We start from the raw sequence: 15,657 nt of genomic DNA, 5'->3' as shown, positions 1-15,657 counted from the left end.
CCTGGTCTTCAAGATACACCACAACATTGGGATCCCCCTGTATTTGTCAAAATACTTCCAAAATGTTAATGCAGTCCATGATCATAACACCAGAGGCAGCTCCACGGATCATGTTCAACCCAGATTTGGCTCAACTAAGGGTATGAACTCGTTCTCATGCTATTCAACAAAAATGTGGAATGCCCTACCAAAAGGAGTAAAGGAGTGTAAAACCCTACTCACTTTCAAAACTGCCCTAAAGATACACCTTCAGGAGGCTGCAATTCGAAAATGGCCCCTGTCTAAGTCTTAACCTACCCCCCCCTACCCCCCCTACCCCCCCTACCCCCCCCCCCTCCTTCATTTTCCTCTTTTATATATATATATTTTTTTTATTTTTCTCTCGTCATACCAGTAACCTGAAAGCTGATTGTATGACATTCTGTATAGTAGTGTGTATATCTGCCTGCCTCTTATATTTCATCATGATTTGTGTGCATGGGGTTCTCATCTTAAACAAGCTTAGTGCTTAATGAGGGTTTCCAGTTTAGTAGACCTTGTATTGTGAATTTGTACTTCCATGTACTGTTATGTACTGTCATGTACTATTCTCATGTCTTTCTAAATAAACTACATCAATCAATCAATCAATCATAGGAGTAGTAAAACCATATGAGTCTAAAAGCCCAGCTAGAGACCCCTACAGGCTGTGCTGCTCCTTACACCCAAACTGTGTATTATTTTCTTGGTGATTATTCTCTCAATTACTATTAATCAAATAACTGAGATGCACGTTTTTTTTATATATATCAACGAATCATGCGAGAAAAAAAAAGAGAATAGAATAGACTTTTTTTTTTATCCCTTCCAAATCCGTGCTTTCCAAGTATAATAGTCAACAAAAGGAACCCATATATTTTTTGTAAGTCTCTTGTTTTCCTTTAATAGAGTAGTTAATCCTTTCCACATCAGAGAAGTGGACCCCTACGGGGACCTATACAACGGGTCACAGACAAGGTCAGAGAGAAAAGGATGAGGCTGTGCACTACGGCATTGGTTCTCAAAGTGGGGTCCGGGGACCCCCAGGGGTCCTTGAGGGGGTTCCAGGGGGTCCCCAGCAAAATGTGTGAAAATAGCATCTCAATAGTTTTAACCTTTTATACTTTGGCTATTCAAAAATAGTAGATCTACAAGCTCATAGCGCGGCACAGAGTGCCGCGCTATGAGCTTGTAGATCTGCTATTTTTGAAAAATCTTGAAGATTTGTGCAAATCTTTGAATATATTTATTTTAAAGCAAACATTTTAACACAAATCTTTGCTTCTGGGGGGTCCCTGGCACAACATATTTTCAGATGGGGGTCCCCGGCCAAATATATATCAATTTGGGGGTCCCTGGCATGAAAAGGTTTGAGAACCACTGCACGGAACTGGTGGCAAGTAAACTGACACTGTGGGAGCCTCAGCCAACCCAGGGCACAGTCAGATAAAGAATCTAATCTTCCTTCCTTATATTTTGTTCTTTTGGATAACAACCTAATCAAAAAACTAAACCTGGGCTCCATAATTAATTGATAAACTTTTTTCCATACACTTACCCTATTCCCTATTTCTTTTAAAAACATATTTTCTTTTTACCACATGAACCCTGGTATCCCTTTTCTGGGCATATAGGGAGCATAAAGTGAAAACAGCGTATCTACAAGCTCACAATGCATCACAAGGCATTGTGTGCTTGTAGATCTGCTATTTTCAGCAAAGAGATTTAGGGGAGAGAAGGGAAATGTTGGGGACCAAAACCCCTGGGGGACCCCGGTCAACAAAGCATAATAGGGTTTAAAATGATTAATAAGCGATTCCCTACCTACGTCATAAACATTAATGGGTACTAGGCTATTAGGAAGAAGAAGAAGTACCCAGATTTGTTACTTAAGTAGTGGCAATACCACAATGTAGATTTACTCCGTTATAAGTAAAAGTCTCTTGTATTCAACATTTGACTTGAGTAAAAGAATAAAACTATTGGCATAAAATATACTTATACTATACAGTACCAAAGTAAAAGTACTAAAATATTTTTTAATTTGTCAAACCTTTCTACAAGCTCACAATGCCGATGCAACACATTGTGAGCTTGTGGATCAGCTGTTTCCGAATACAAGTATAAAATAGTGCTTATTTGGTTCATGTATGTTTTGTCATGATAATCTAAATCTACAAAGTAACTTGTAACTGAAGCTGTCAAATAATTGTTGTGTAGTAAAAAGTACAATATATTTGCCTATGAGATGGAGTGGAGGAGAAGAAGTATAAAGTATTGGGGAAATGGTGGGTGGATAACTGTGAGGGTTTGTTTTGGTGTATAGTGGTTGTTTTTTGTCTCTTTTTTGTTTTGTCATGTTTTGTTTCTTCTGTTCTGTATGTGGTCATGCAGGTCTTGTATTTAAAAATGGAAAAAAGCAAATAAGAAAAAAATTTTTTTTTTTAAAGTATTGGAAAATGGAAAAACTCAATGAAAGTAAATGTACCTCAAAGTTGTATTTACATGCAATACTTCAATAAATACCATTAGTTATACTAATAAATTAATGAATAATAGTGCAAGCAGTGGTGGAAAAAGTACTCAAATGTTTTACTTAAGTAAAAGTATCAATACCGCGTTGTGAGCTTGTAGATCGGCTATTTTCAAACAGCCTAGGTATAAAATAGGGCTAAAGTGATTAAAAATAATAATTTATATATGAAAAGTAACTAGTAACTAAAGTTCTCAAATAATTGTAGTGGAGTAAAAGTACAATATTTGTCTCTGAGATGTAGTGGAGTAGAAGTAAAAGCATTGGAAATTGTAAATACTCAAGTAAAGTACAAATACCTCAAAATTGTACTTAAGTACAGTACTTAAGTAAATGTACTTAGTTACTTTCCACCACTGAATAATAGTGCAAGTAAGCAAAACACAAAACAACAGAACAAGAAAGTAAGGACTCTGCTATCCCACCCTGTGTCCTCTGGGTGTCGCTGTAGCTTTCTATGTCAACTTTCTGGCAAAAGACATGCAGGAACGTCGCACTCGCTCATTGGTCACCAGCGACGGGGTTCAAACGTCGTTGCGCGTGCGCAGACTCCCGAATATCCTGTTAAGCGTCTTGCTCTCTCTCTCTCTCTCTGCAACCTGTGAGAGGTTTTAGACGAACACAGCGTTTTATTTAGTTCTGTTTAACGTTCATTTCTAAGGCTATTCGCCACTTAATTCATGTGTTTGTGCACCTACGGTATTGCCGCTTGTCGCGTCGTGTGTGTGTCCCGCTGTGTGAACAAGTAAAAAACACTAGAAACAATGACGAACAACAATTCCAAGAAGAAAGAGGAAATGCATGTGGTGAATGGAGGGCTGAAGCAGTCACCATGGAGCAAAGCCTTTAACAGCACTGCTGTGTGGGAGGAGAAGGTCAGATAATATTATTATTATATTATAATATTTAACAGCACTGCTGTGTGGGAGGAGAAGGTCAGATAATATTATTATTATTATATTATTATAATATTTAACAGCACTGCTGTCTGGGAGGAGAAGGTCAGATTACATTATTATTATTATATTATTATTATATTTAACAGCACTGCTGTGTGGGAGGAGAAGGTCAGATATTATTATTATATTATTATAATATTTAACAGCACTGCTGTGTGGGAGGAGAAGGTCAGATTACATTATTATTATTATTATATTATTATTATATTTAACAGCACTGCTGTCTGGGAGGAGAAGGTCAGATTACATTATTATTATAATATTATATTATTATAATATTTAACAGCACTGCTGTCTGGGAGGAGGTCAGATCATATTCATATTTTTACTAATTTTATTCATTCATGATTGTAATAACTATTTTTTTCCACAATGTTTTGCCGAGTTTTTAGATACCTACACTGTGGAATCCTGTCTTTAATTTAAAGCCATTGTAACTGATAGTCTTTGTTTAATAGCTCTATAATTAAAAAGTTAAAGCTTCTAAATTCCGATAGTAATCATATAATATGATTACTACAAACACTATTGTATATGAATATACTTAGTGTTTGCTCAGTAACAGAGGGTCTCTACACTTTAACAGCACTGCTGTCTGGGATTAGAGGGTCAGATCATGTTTACATTATGTTTCACATGGGTTTTCTTTTACCAGTTATTGAAGAAGTACTCACATTTTGTGCTTGAGTATAAGTATCATCAATACCGTCCCTATTGTAGAAATAGTCTGTTGTAGATCTGCTAATAACTTAACGTCACATTTCTGCCTTCCAAGACCGAGAAGTTTTGAGATGCCTACACTGTGAAATCCTGTCTTTAATTTAAAGCCACTGTAAATGATATTTTTTGTTAAATAGCTTTATAATTAAAAGGTTAAAGCTCTATATTCTGATAGTAATCATATATATATGATTACTACAAACACTAGTATATATTCTATATACTAGTGTTTGCTCAGTAACAGGGGTCTCCAGCCACGTCTCTCCAGACTTTTATAAACAGGAAATATATAAACATTCTCAGGTCTGGATACCAATTTTATCCTAACAGGAGAGATACACTAGGATTATGTAATAAGACTATAGGAAAAATAAGTAACTATAAACCCCAGATTACGTCAGGAAACAAAACGTGTAATTGGATTATAGTTAGCCTACATTGTTTACATTACATTTTTTCATATGACAATTCTTTCACCCCCCCCCCACCCCTGAGAGCTCAGCAGGACAGTGGGGGGTTGTCTGAATTCTGCTGGCCATTTAAAATGACAATACTGACACATATACTGTAATAATGACACTGTTTTGATTGATTGAATACTTCATTAACAGTTTGCAAAAACTACAGTTATACAATTATGCTAAAATGATGAACACAAAAAGCCCTGAAGGCTTGTTTCCACTGTGGTCCTGTGTATACAATTCATCACGAGTCACGACACATAAAGACACGCAATACTAAAGAGATCATCAATACTTAGGAGCAGTAAAAGTACATTTACTGTATTGAATGATACTGTTTTTGCTCTGGTCTTTGGGGGATTTGTCTTAACAGCCATTAGAACATGACTGATACTGTATTCTTTTCATTACTTGATGGATGGATTGATTGATTCCATGAGGGAAATGTATTCCCCATGGCAGTTAACAGCAGTCCTTCAAAAGACAATAAGAGGAGATAATGAGAACACAGCAGGAAAGAAAGATACAGAGGCAACAGTACAAGAGTCACATTAGTCCTTTAGTCCACAGGGATAAGAAGGCTAGCAATTACAAGAGTCACATATTGGTCATTTGACCACGGCCACAGACCGGTAGCGTTATTGTACAGCTTCATACCGGACGACCAGCTAGTACTAGTATCTTGTAGGGCTGTCACGATTATAAACACAATTATTTGTAAATAATGTAAAAAAAAAAAAATTCACGATTTTTCAAAAATAGCAGATATACAAGCTCATAGCGCGGCACTCAGTGCCGCGCTATGAGCTTGTATATCTGCTATTTTTGAATAGCCAAATAAATCTAAAGTGACACAGATGCGTTCCAGGTCTTAAAGGGTTAAGTTGATGATTAATTGTCACCCAAATAATTGCGATTTAATTGTGCGTTTGGCCATTGAACAATGGAACATAATATGAATACAAATTAAAATTCGGTTAGGCTTCATAATAAAGAATGGCACCGGGCACATAATGACAAATAACTTAAATATACAAAGAAATTATTGACATATTTAATCATTTTATGTAAATGTAAAAATAGCTGATCTACAAGCTTACAACGCGTCACAAAGTGACACGTTGTAAGCTTGTAGATCTGCTATTTCTGCTTCTTTTACCATTTGAAAATGTGTGAACATTTTTCAACATGGAAACGATTATGCTAAAAATAATTGCTATTAGATGATTTTGTAATAATTGTGACAGGCCTAGTATCTTGTAGTTAGTATCTTGTTGCTACCGGTATTCTGTATTCTACTTTTCTTCTGTATCATCTGAGTCCCCGGCCTTTCTTAATCCAGATCCCATGTGTCTCAATCCTCGCCCTCAGCTTCTGAGTGACCTCTCACCCCTCCTCCCCATGCCCCCCCCCCCCCCCCCTCTTCCTCTCTGTGAAGAAGCTGAGGTGAAGGACAGGTGTTGTTGTCAGGCTGGGGGGTGGGGTGGGTTCACCGGGGGAGGTGTTGGTTATGGTGTGTAAACAATGCTATTATTAACTCCTCATACAGGGGTGCTGTAACAATTTAGCAAAGTAGACCTTAATACACACAGTCAATATTATTTATCCTCTCACTTTAATACCACAACGGAAACAAGTCCCCAGGACTTTTTGTTTGTTAGCCTTAAAGGGATATGACTTTTTTTCCTATCGGTCACCCATTCAATTCATGGATATTTTTTAGTTTTTGTCGCATTTCTAAGCCAATAATTTGGCGACCGGCAGCGGTTCCGGTAAGAGACACAAAGAGTTTCCTTTGTGTCTGCTCCCGGAACCGCTGCCAGTGCCTACCGGTCCGCTGGTCATCAAATTATTGGCTTAGGAATGCGACAAAAAAAAAATATATATCCATGAATTCATGTCTCCTTGAGGTGACTAATCGATAGAAAATTATAATTTTTTGGGGTGAACTATCCCTTTAATGTCTGACTGTACCATGTGCTGTTTACTAATACAATAATCAGTCAATCAGTACCCCCCTCCCCCATGCATTGAACATTTTTGAAATCTTAGAATCAATAGTCAAAAATATTGTCATAATTTGATTTAGTTCACAATGCCAGCAGCTCTAACCTCTCGTACCATCCATATTAGTTATTTATAGACCTTTTACATTGTAAAAACATTCAAATTGGGTCTGCGTTTCGTTTATTTCTTCTTGCAGTGTTTGTGAATATGAGTAGCTGTGTCAGGAAAAAAAACTTGGAACCCCACTAGCCCTAGCAATGGAATTCCACTGACAAATGCAACATTTGGTGATGTAGCATTTTCTCATTGGATTTTTTTTTCCTAACAGAAGTCACGACTTTTTTTGGCGATGTCACCATAGGCAGTAATTTTCCAAAATATTCAAGACAAAAGAATATCAGGCTTAAAGGGGAAGACCACTCATTTTCAACATTGAACTATGTCTTTAATACACCTTAGAGCTGTTGTGTGGAAATAAGAAAAAAGTCCCCCCCCCTTCTGTGTTGCCTAGAAAAGGATAATTGATTTAGGTCATGTGATCAGTGACATACGCAGGGTGTACTTTTGGCTCCGCCCCTCAGACAAAAGTACACCCTGTGTATGTCACTGATCACATGACCTCAATCAATTATCCAGTTCTAGGCAACATAGAGGGGGGGGGGACTTTTTTTCCTATTTCCATAACAGCTCTAAGGTGTATTAAAGACATAGATCAATGTTGAAAATGAGTGGTCTCCCCCTTTAAGTGGTTAATTTGTGGGTCCACCATTGGGATGGCAGCCGGAGTGCTCATCTTTCCCCCTAATCTGCATTAAAACTAATCAACATAATTGGATTATTTTTCTCGGTTAGAAGGACTGATCATCACACACAGTACAAATGTAACATGAGAAGTTCAGTCATCCACCAGAGACTCGGAGTAGAACCTCTGCTCCTTCACTTGGAAAGGAGCCAGCTTAGGTGGTTCGGGCATCTAGCCCATTAAGACGATTCTACAAATGTCTTCTAAATCCCAACAGTTCTCTGAAAAACGTATGTTTCTATATCAGTGGTGCTCAAACATTTTCATGTCAAGGACCCCCAAAACTTATATGCATTTGGCCACGGACACCCATCTCAAAATATTTTGTTCCAGGGACCCCCCAGAAGCAAAGAATCTGAGTTACAATTGTTTGCTTTATATATATTCAAAGATTTGCACACATTTTCTAAATTTTTCAAAAATAGCAGATCTACAAGCTCATAGCGCGGCACTCGGTGCCGCGCTATGAGCTTGTAGATCTGCTGTTTTTGAATAGCCAAAGTGTAAAATAATGAATTTTTTTAGTTCAAATCTAAAAATGACACAGATGCTTCTCCGGGTCTTAATGGGCTAGTAAGGATGCCTCCCGAGTGTCTCTCGCTGCTGGACCCCCTGGCAGACCAAGGACCAGATGGGGGGGGGGGGGGGGATTATATCTCCACACTGGCCTTGGAACGCCTCGAAACCCCCCCCCCCCCAGGAGGGAAGTGGCTAATGTTTCTCTGGAAAGGGAAGTCTGGAGCTCTCTGCTGGAACTGTTGCCCCCGTGACCCGGTCCCGGATAAGCGGTTGAAGATGGATGGATGGATGGATACTTGATCATGTTTTAACCCGCTAATTCCTTTTTCTTTTTTAACAGGATGAGTTTTTAGATGTGATCTACTGGATCCGGCAAATCATTGCAATAATCCTTGGCGTCATATGGGGCGTGGCACCGCTGAAAGGATTCCTGGGGATAGCCATGTAAGTTTATGTATCGTCGCTGTTGTCCTCATATTTTAACTTTTTTTACCTCTATTTTTTCCATTTGTTTAATGCCCTACTTGATCATACTGCAGCGTCACACAAAAGTAGCAGATCTGCAAGCTTGAAAGGCGGCGTGAAGCGGCACGTTTTGAGCTTGTAGATCTGCTACTTTAGCTGTTTTTGAATTTGAATTCTGAAAAGTAACAGTTTCGACAGAGATGGTATTCAGAATAACCACTATCCCTTTTTTTTACTGCATTACACTTGTTGCTGAGCACATACTTTTAGATATCTGTTTGCTATGCATTATTAGCCCATTTTGGGCGGGAACCCCTATTTGTAACCATACCTTTCAGGACGGGAACCCCTTTTGGGGTTCCTGTTGCTATGTACGGTAAACAGCAACATACGTTTGTTGTAATTTTTGAATAAATATTTTATGTTTTTTAGAAAACTAAAAAAGGTCAGGATTTAGGAGGTGTTTTTAGTCTCAGGTCTAAATGGGTTAAAGGTGGTGGAAAGGGATATCTTTTTGTTCAAATAAATCGGAATAGAGAGTATTAACTTTTTAACAAAAAACATTTTGTTTTAATCCAAATAAATGACTTACACTATCTTTGTTTTTCTGGATCGTATGGGGTGCCAACTAAACAGCCGTACAATGGCTTCAAGGGAAATGGGATTTAGATTTTTTTTTTTTAAAGAAGAAAATAGTCAAACCTTCCCAATTTATAATAATATAATTTATACTCCATCGCACGGCAGTGGTGTTTGCTGAAAACAACAGATCTTCAACCTACGTTAGCTTGAGGATCTGATGTTTTCGGCAAGCAACATGTACGCTTTCTACCCAAGTGTGAATTAGGCTTATTACTGAAGACGAAGAAGAATTTAACTGTGTTCTAACGCAGTGGTTCTCAAACCGGGGAGTTACGGGACTGTAACTCCAGAGACTGCACGAATGGTTCCATTTGTGCAGTCTCTGGAATTAGGATTTTTTATTGTAAGATTGCGCTCCAGCCTCCCAGGGATGGAAAATGTGTATGAAATGGGGGCTGAATGCATATCAAACTGGGGGTCCTTGAAGTTAAAAAAGTTTGAGAACCATTGTTCTAACGTATCATGGTGTCTCTCTCTCTCTCTCTCTCTCCCCTGCTAGATTCTGCATCATCAATGCTGGAGTTCTGTACGTGTACTTCAGCAGCTTCCAGCAGGTTGATGAGGAGGAGTATGGAGGCACGTGGGAGCTCACCAAAGAAGGCTTCATGACTTCTTTTGCGCTGTTTATGGTGAGGATATCAAACTTTTTTTTCTTTCTTTTTTTTTTAACAAGCATTTGTCATGTGGTCTCCAAAAAACAAAACAAAAAACATCCCGATCCCAGATACATTCAGTACAGGTATTCTCTAAGGTTGCAGTTCACGTCCAAATATTTTGCAAGTAATGTAAGTTTAAAGACAGAACTTCTATGGCATGATAACCTAGCTCTGTTATCAGACCTGATGCAAATTACACCATCATTAAGTGCTTAGGCCTTTTACCTTTAAGCTGGCCAGGATCTGAATGGCCTGAGCTAGCCTTAGATCAAGACTGTCTTAGATGTATTTTACCGAGTCTGACTTTTACTTTATGATGCTGGGTACGGCAAACGGCTTACACATCATATACTTAAGGTTTTTCATATATATATATTCAGTATATCTGCAACATATTGTGCAAAAGATTTTTGTGGTACTACACTGTCTACGCGTTAAAGGGCCCTCATTTTACAAAGCCATCATAGTATTCAAACCAATATTCATTGAGATGTTGGAATGAAACGTGCCATCTTCAAATTCTCTGCAGAAAACTATGGCAGCATTGTTCATTTGGAGGGATTCATCTTAAAAGCCGGCCTATATTTAAAGTAACATAGTATAGTATATGCCATAATTTAAGAGATTTCAGTATTTAATGAAGAGGTCACATACTGTACATTGTAAAGGGAATTAAACAATGTACAGAGATGCATGTGTCCGGATAGTTCAGTTGGTAGAGCACAAGGTTTTGGGTTCAATCTCAGGTACCGCTCACTCCGCGTATGAGTAGCACGGCTTGGGTCACTAAATTGTATGTTAAGTAATGGGAGCTGATGATAGGTGTGGCGCTCTACCTCAGCAATCCATCTCCCAGGTAGCCTCGCGTGGCCAGACAATATCACACGACACACTGCGTGGATATTAGTCTGGTCCCTCTCAGCGATAGATTTTTTTCCAAGGGGCGGTTACAAAAAGATCCAAACGGACTCTATTGGTTAGACCTAAAACCAATCAGAGCAGTGCTTCCTGCTACGTCACACACAAGCGCCGGTGCTGAAATAGTAAACAGCGAAAGCTAGCTCCACTCGTATTTAGTCTGGTAACCAGATGAAACTATTGTTAACACATCTTTCTTTCCAACAAAAGCTTTAAGGGCAATTGTTTGTTCGTCTGTTAGAAAAGAAATATTTTCTAACGCGTTTACTACCGATGCTATGGCGGCGTCCGTCTTTGTTGTGAAAAACCGAAAATGAGTCTCCTGCATTGTACGTCATTGCTCCAAATAAGGTGAGGGAGAGAAATGAAATCTCTATTGAGGGGGGCCAGACCTAATCTGCCGAGGGCTAAAGTGCAATGCAATTTTGCAAAGGCAGATTCGTCTGGAACCAGGCTATCTCCCAGGCGTCTAGCGCAGCTCACAACGCCTTGTTGATCGGCTATTTTCACAATTTTTATCTGGAGCAGAGTCAAAACTAAATGTAATTAATGCTTCAACTCCTACAATTCCAAGTGTTTGTCAGGGCGGGGGGTGGGGGGGGGGTCCCCAGTTCAAATATGATTCTTTTTGGGGGTCACGGCCTGAAAAGGTTGAGAACCTCATCAATGTGCTAGACTCTAGCGCAGTGGTTCTCAAACCTTTTTAATTTCAAGTACCCCCATAACTCTGAGAGTGTACAAACGGAACCAAATGGACCCTTTACGGGTCCATTTGGTTCCGTTTGTACACTCTCAGAGTTACAGACCTGCAAGGGTCCATTTGGAACCCCCTCAAGGAACCCAGGTGGTCCCCTGGAACCCCTACTTTGAGCACCACTGCTTTAGCGCATTGAAAAGGGGATAGACTCCCTCACTGGACTGAAATTCCAACAGTAAGCCACTCTGACCTACTTACTTACAGATGAATCCACTTCAACTGACTGACGCATTCAAAACAGAATGAGAATGTTTTACTGGTAGACAACTGGATGAGGCATATATAGTATACCCATTTTTTATTGAAACATGAGTGTTTGTTCTCTTTGAATCACAATCATTGAGTGAACTAATATGTATACTGCTCAAAGAAATGTAGGGAGCACTTTGATCCCTTAATTATCTTTTTTAGTTTTCATGAACTGTGTACATACTGCTAACAAAAACTGCTCAAAAGAATTAAGGGATCAAAGTGTTCCCTTTAATTATTTTTGAGCAGTGTATATTTTATCATATATCTACCATGATTTCATTATGCTTATTGCAAAGTTAGGCATATCCCTTGTTTTTGGGGGGGTATGTATGGTACATTGATTATGTTACTGTTCCTGAGGCTTATCATTTTATAATAATTTGTATGTAATTTACTCCTGTCTCCACTAGGTGGTGTGGATAATATTTTACACAGCTCTTCATTATGACTGAGAGGAATCCAGCACCGGAGGATAAACTAAAATATGAACATTTCCGTTGAAGTAAAAAAAAAAGAAAAAAGTCAAGACACAAAAGAGCGTAGAACTTCATGGCGTGACGACGGGATCCGACACTCCTACACGGGACTTTTTCAGTGTGCAGTGATGCATTGTGGGAAATGTAGTAAGTTTGATGAATGGCAAGACACTACAAAGACCCATCATGATGACTATGTGTCAAATGCATATGTGTAAGAGTGAAGGCTGCCTTTCAAAGGCACCTTAACATTATATGCTTCTAAAAATGTTCTAGTTCCTTCCTCCCATTGTTGACCCATTAAGACCCATGAGGCAAATTCTACAAATGCCTTCTATCAGTAGTTATCACACTTTCAAGATTTTTCACAGGATTTAAAAAAATAAATAGCAGATGTACAAGCTCGCAGCATGGCACAAAGTGACGCGCTGTGACCTTGTAGATCTGCTATTTCTGAATAGCCAATGCATAAAATATAAAATGACACGTATGCTTTCCTGGGTTTAAATGGGTTCAACACCTTCGCCCTGGCATCCCTATTTTTGGGAATGTAATTATAACGGGCAATTACAGGAATTGTTTTCAATAATGTTTCAAAAATAGCAGATCTACAACACATTGTGAGCTTGTAGATCGGCAGTTTTTTTTGGGACATTTTTTTTTTGTAGAGCTTAAGTGGTTTTAAAGTAGCAATCCATAACTTCTTTTTAGTGAATAAAACATTATTTTTGACCAATGTGGTAGAGTGTGTTAATACAATATAACTAACTAACTAACAACACCACAACTGTGGTGGTTGTAGTGGGTCTCCCACATTTACATCCTGTGTTCTGGGGTAGGACCACTACTGGTATTGCATGAAGGTCAAGTTGCAATTTATCCTCCGTTTAAGCTCGGCAGCAGTACTAGAAATGTTGGCGCTTGCACACAGGACCGGGGGGGGTTGGAATCGCCAGAAGGTGTATAAAAGTTATGGATTGCAACTTTAAACGCTGTTGAAATGCGGAAAGCGCGGTTCTTCTGAAGCCCAATGCATGGCAGGAACTTGATTTGAAAGGAAGGCAAGGACATTCTGTTTTTTATTTTTGTGGACATGGCCAGTTCTTCTCTTGAGATGAGCTGGCACTGTAAAGGATGTTAAATGGTTAATGTTTTTTTTATTCATCTGTGTTTTCCTTCATGATTTGATCACGGCAAGGTCAGGAATATGACGGTAAAAATGGGTCTGGTCTGGTTGATTATGAATTATGATGATGAATTATCCAATGCTGGTGAATTAATCTGCTGATACTCAATGTGACTGGGACTGGGAAATGAGCTTCATTGTTTTGTCATAATAATTCGTCTTCATAACCCCCCTCTAGAGCAGTGGTTCTCAAACTTTTTCATCCCAGGGACCCCCAAATTGATATATACTTGGCCGCGGACCCCCATCTGAAAATATGATGTGCCAGGGACTCCCGGAAGCAAAGATTTGTGTTAAAATGTTCGCTTTAAAAGAAATATATTCAAAGATTTGCACGAATCTTCAAGATCTTTCAAAAATAGCAGATCTACAAGCTCATGGAGCTTGTATATCTGCTATTTTTGAATAGCCAAAGTATAAAAGGTTAAAATTATTGTGATGCTAAAATCACACATTTTGCTGGGGACCCCCTGGAACCCCCTCAAGGACCCCTGGGGGTCCCCGGACCCCACTTTGAGAACCAACGCTCTAGAGAATTCTACATATCGTTGCTGTTGGCCAGAGAAGTTGTATAGTATATTTCAACTTGTTAATGTCCTGTGTTGATCACTGTTAGTTTTATAAATATTTAACCAATCAAAAGTATTAACAATAACTTGTAACTAAATAATAACTAATAATATATTTTCCATTTCCTTAAAAAAAAAGTTACCTTTTGGACATCCAAGGTTTCCCCCCAACAGCGACGATATGTATTTGGGTTATGATTTTGTTAACCACCTGCTACAGTATCTCTATACAGTCAGTCAGCACAGTGGATGTGATTGTATTGTGCTGAAATCTCTTTTTTTTTTTAATTACACATCGTGTTCCACAGAATGCTACATTGTGTAGTTGATTGGATGTAGGCAATATCCCGGATGAATATTAATGCCAACATCAGTATCAGTATTAAAGGTGCTGCAAGTGTTATTGGGTTAAAACTAGTCGGTGTTAAAAAACTAATATATTCTGATAGTATGGTATTTGTTATTGTGTTTCATCAGTAACATGGGTCTCTCTGGCTTTTTAGTAGAGAGAAAATACATTTTCAGGTGGGATGCTAATTTCATCCAATCGGAAGAGAGAACCCCACAAAGGTAATTGATGGACTTATGTTCCAGTGCTCATTTAGTTTTTTCATCACTTCCAATTTCACTTGTTTATCCTGTGTACCCTGTATGAGTTCTCTCTCCTGATTGAGTGAGATTGGTATCCCGAGCTGAAAGTTTATTGTGTTTACTAAATAGACTGGGAGACGCGTATTACTGAACAAACACTTGCAATGATTACTATGGGAAGCTTTTTAACACTTAATAAAAAATAAAATCAATCACTTACAGCACCATTAATCACCCATCCAGCCAGACTGAGACTAAATTCGGGGGGAAGGAAACATGCATATTGATTTGAGGAATCCGTGTTCACAAAATTCTGCTTATTTTATGCCCCATTGTATGACGGCGTCGCGCACCGAAAATAGGCGATCTACAAGCTCTTAAAAGCTTTTAAATCGCCTATTTTCGGCGCATGACACAGTTGTATGGCGACGCAAAAATCCGGCTTTGAGCTAAATGGTTCTGTGCACTGCCATGACTTGCTATTAGTATGTCTTGATGTAATATATCATCAGTGTCATTATATGTAGAGAGGATTATAGCATTAATTTAAAAGGTTTGTTTTCATTCACATGTAGCTTCCAAGATCCAAGTCTTACCTAATGTAATTAATTTAAATATTGTCTGTAAATTCTGTACAATGTCAAAAAGTCCCACATTGTATTATGTTGATTTATTTGTACTTGTCTGTTATATCATGATGATTGATGTAACATAATTCTCAGTATTTTATAGTGAGTATACATTAAAAAAAAAAAAAAGAGACAAAAACAGTTCTGGCAAGATGACTGTAATATTGTTCTATGACTATAGAATCATCACACATGGCGTTTGAGAGGACTGTATTTTCTGATTGAAATCTTTTGGCAATCACATTAAACATGGGCTTTGTTTAGTCTCCATTTTCAAAGAGATTCTGTTCACTGTTTTTCCAATTAAATGGTTTGTTATGTACTTGCATGGTTTATATTCACAGTATTTGATCACAGACATCTTGGTGATTATCTATCATGGTAGATGGATGGATAGAGATACTAGATAGATGGATGACAGATGGAGATCCATCCATCCACCTAATTTATATATCGTCTCTATCGAGTGGAAACCTTATGTCCAAAACAGTTACTTT

General features: G+C 38.4%; 1 protein-coding gene across 2 annotated transcripts; it reads left to right on the top strand.

Annotated features, from left to right (window-relative positions):
• Nucleotides 1–3,136: 3,136 nt before the first annotated feature.
• rab5if (RAB5 interacting factor) lies at nt 3,137–15,438 on the top strand. Of its 2 annotated transcripts, XR_013934126.1 has the most exons (5): nt 3,137–3,426; nt 8,360–8,463; nt 9,626–9,755; nt 12,120–13,553; nt 13,904–15,438. XR_013934126.1 is itself a non-coding variant. In XM_080443572.1 (4 exons), exons 1-4 carry the CDS (start codon nt 3,316–3,318, stop codon nt 12,159–12,161), a joined length of 387 nt encoding a protein of 128 aa, XP_080299698.1. In that variant the 5' UTR covers nt 3,137–3,315; the 3' UTR covers nt 12,162–15,438. The 2 variants fall into 2 exon arrangements, 1 of the variants encoding a protein (XP_080299698.1); XM_080443572.1 differs by having other exon boundaries at nt 12,120–15,438.
• Nucleotides 15,439–15,657: the final 219 nt, after the last annotated feature.

This window comes from Gymnoscopelus braueri (genome assembly GCF_963280865.1).
Source record: "Gymnoscopelus braueri genome assembly, chromosome: 12".
Taxonomy (NCBI): domain Eukaryota; kingdom Metazoa; phylum Chordata; class Actinopteri; order Myctophiformes; family Myctophidae; genus Gymnoscopelus; species Gymnoscopelus braueri.
The sequence above is the reverse complement of the archived record's forward strand: the minus strand, read 5'-3'. Positions and strand labels throughout refer to the sequence as shown.

Bases quoted from the DNA above. Each gene is read 5' to 3' on its own strand.
- rab5if (XM_080443572.1), top strand. From the start codon at position 3,316: ATGACGAACAACAATTCCAAGAAGAAAGAGGAAATGCATGTGGTGAAT. The intron at 3,427-8,359 runs GTCAGATAATAT...CTTTTTTAACAG, and splicing joins CTGCTGTGTGGGAGGAGAAG to GATGAGTTTTTAGATGTGAT. The intron at 8,464-9,625 runs GTAAGTTTATGT...CTCCCCTGCTAG, and splicing joins GGATTCCTGGGGATAGCCAT to ATTCTGCATCATCAATGCTG.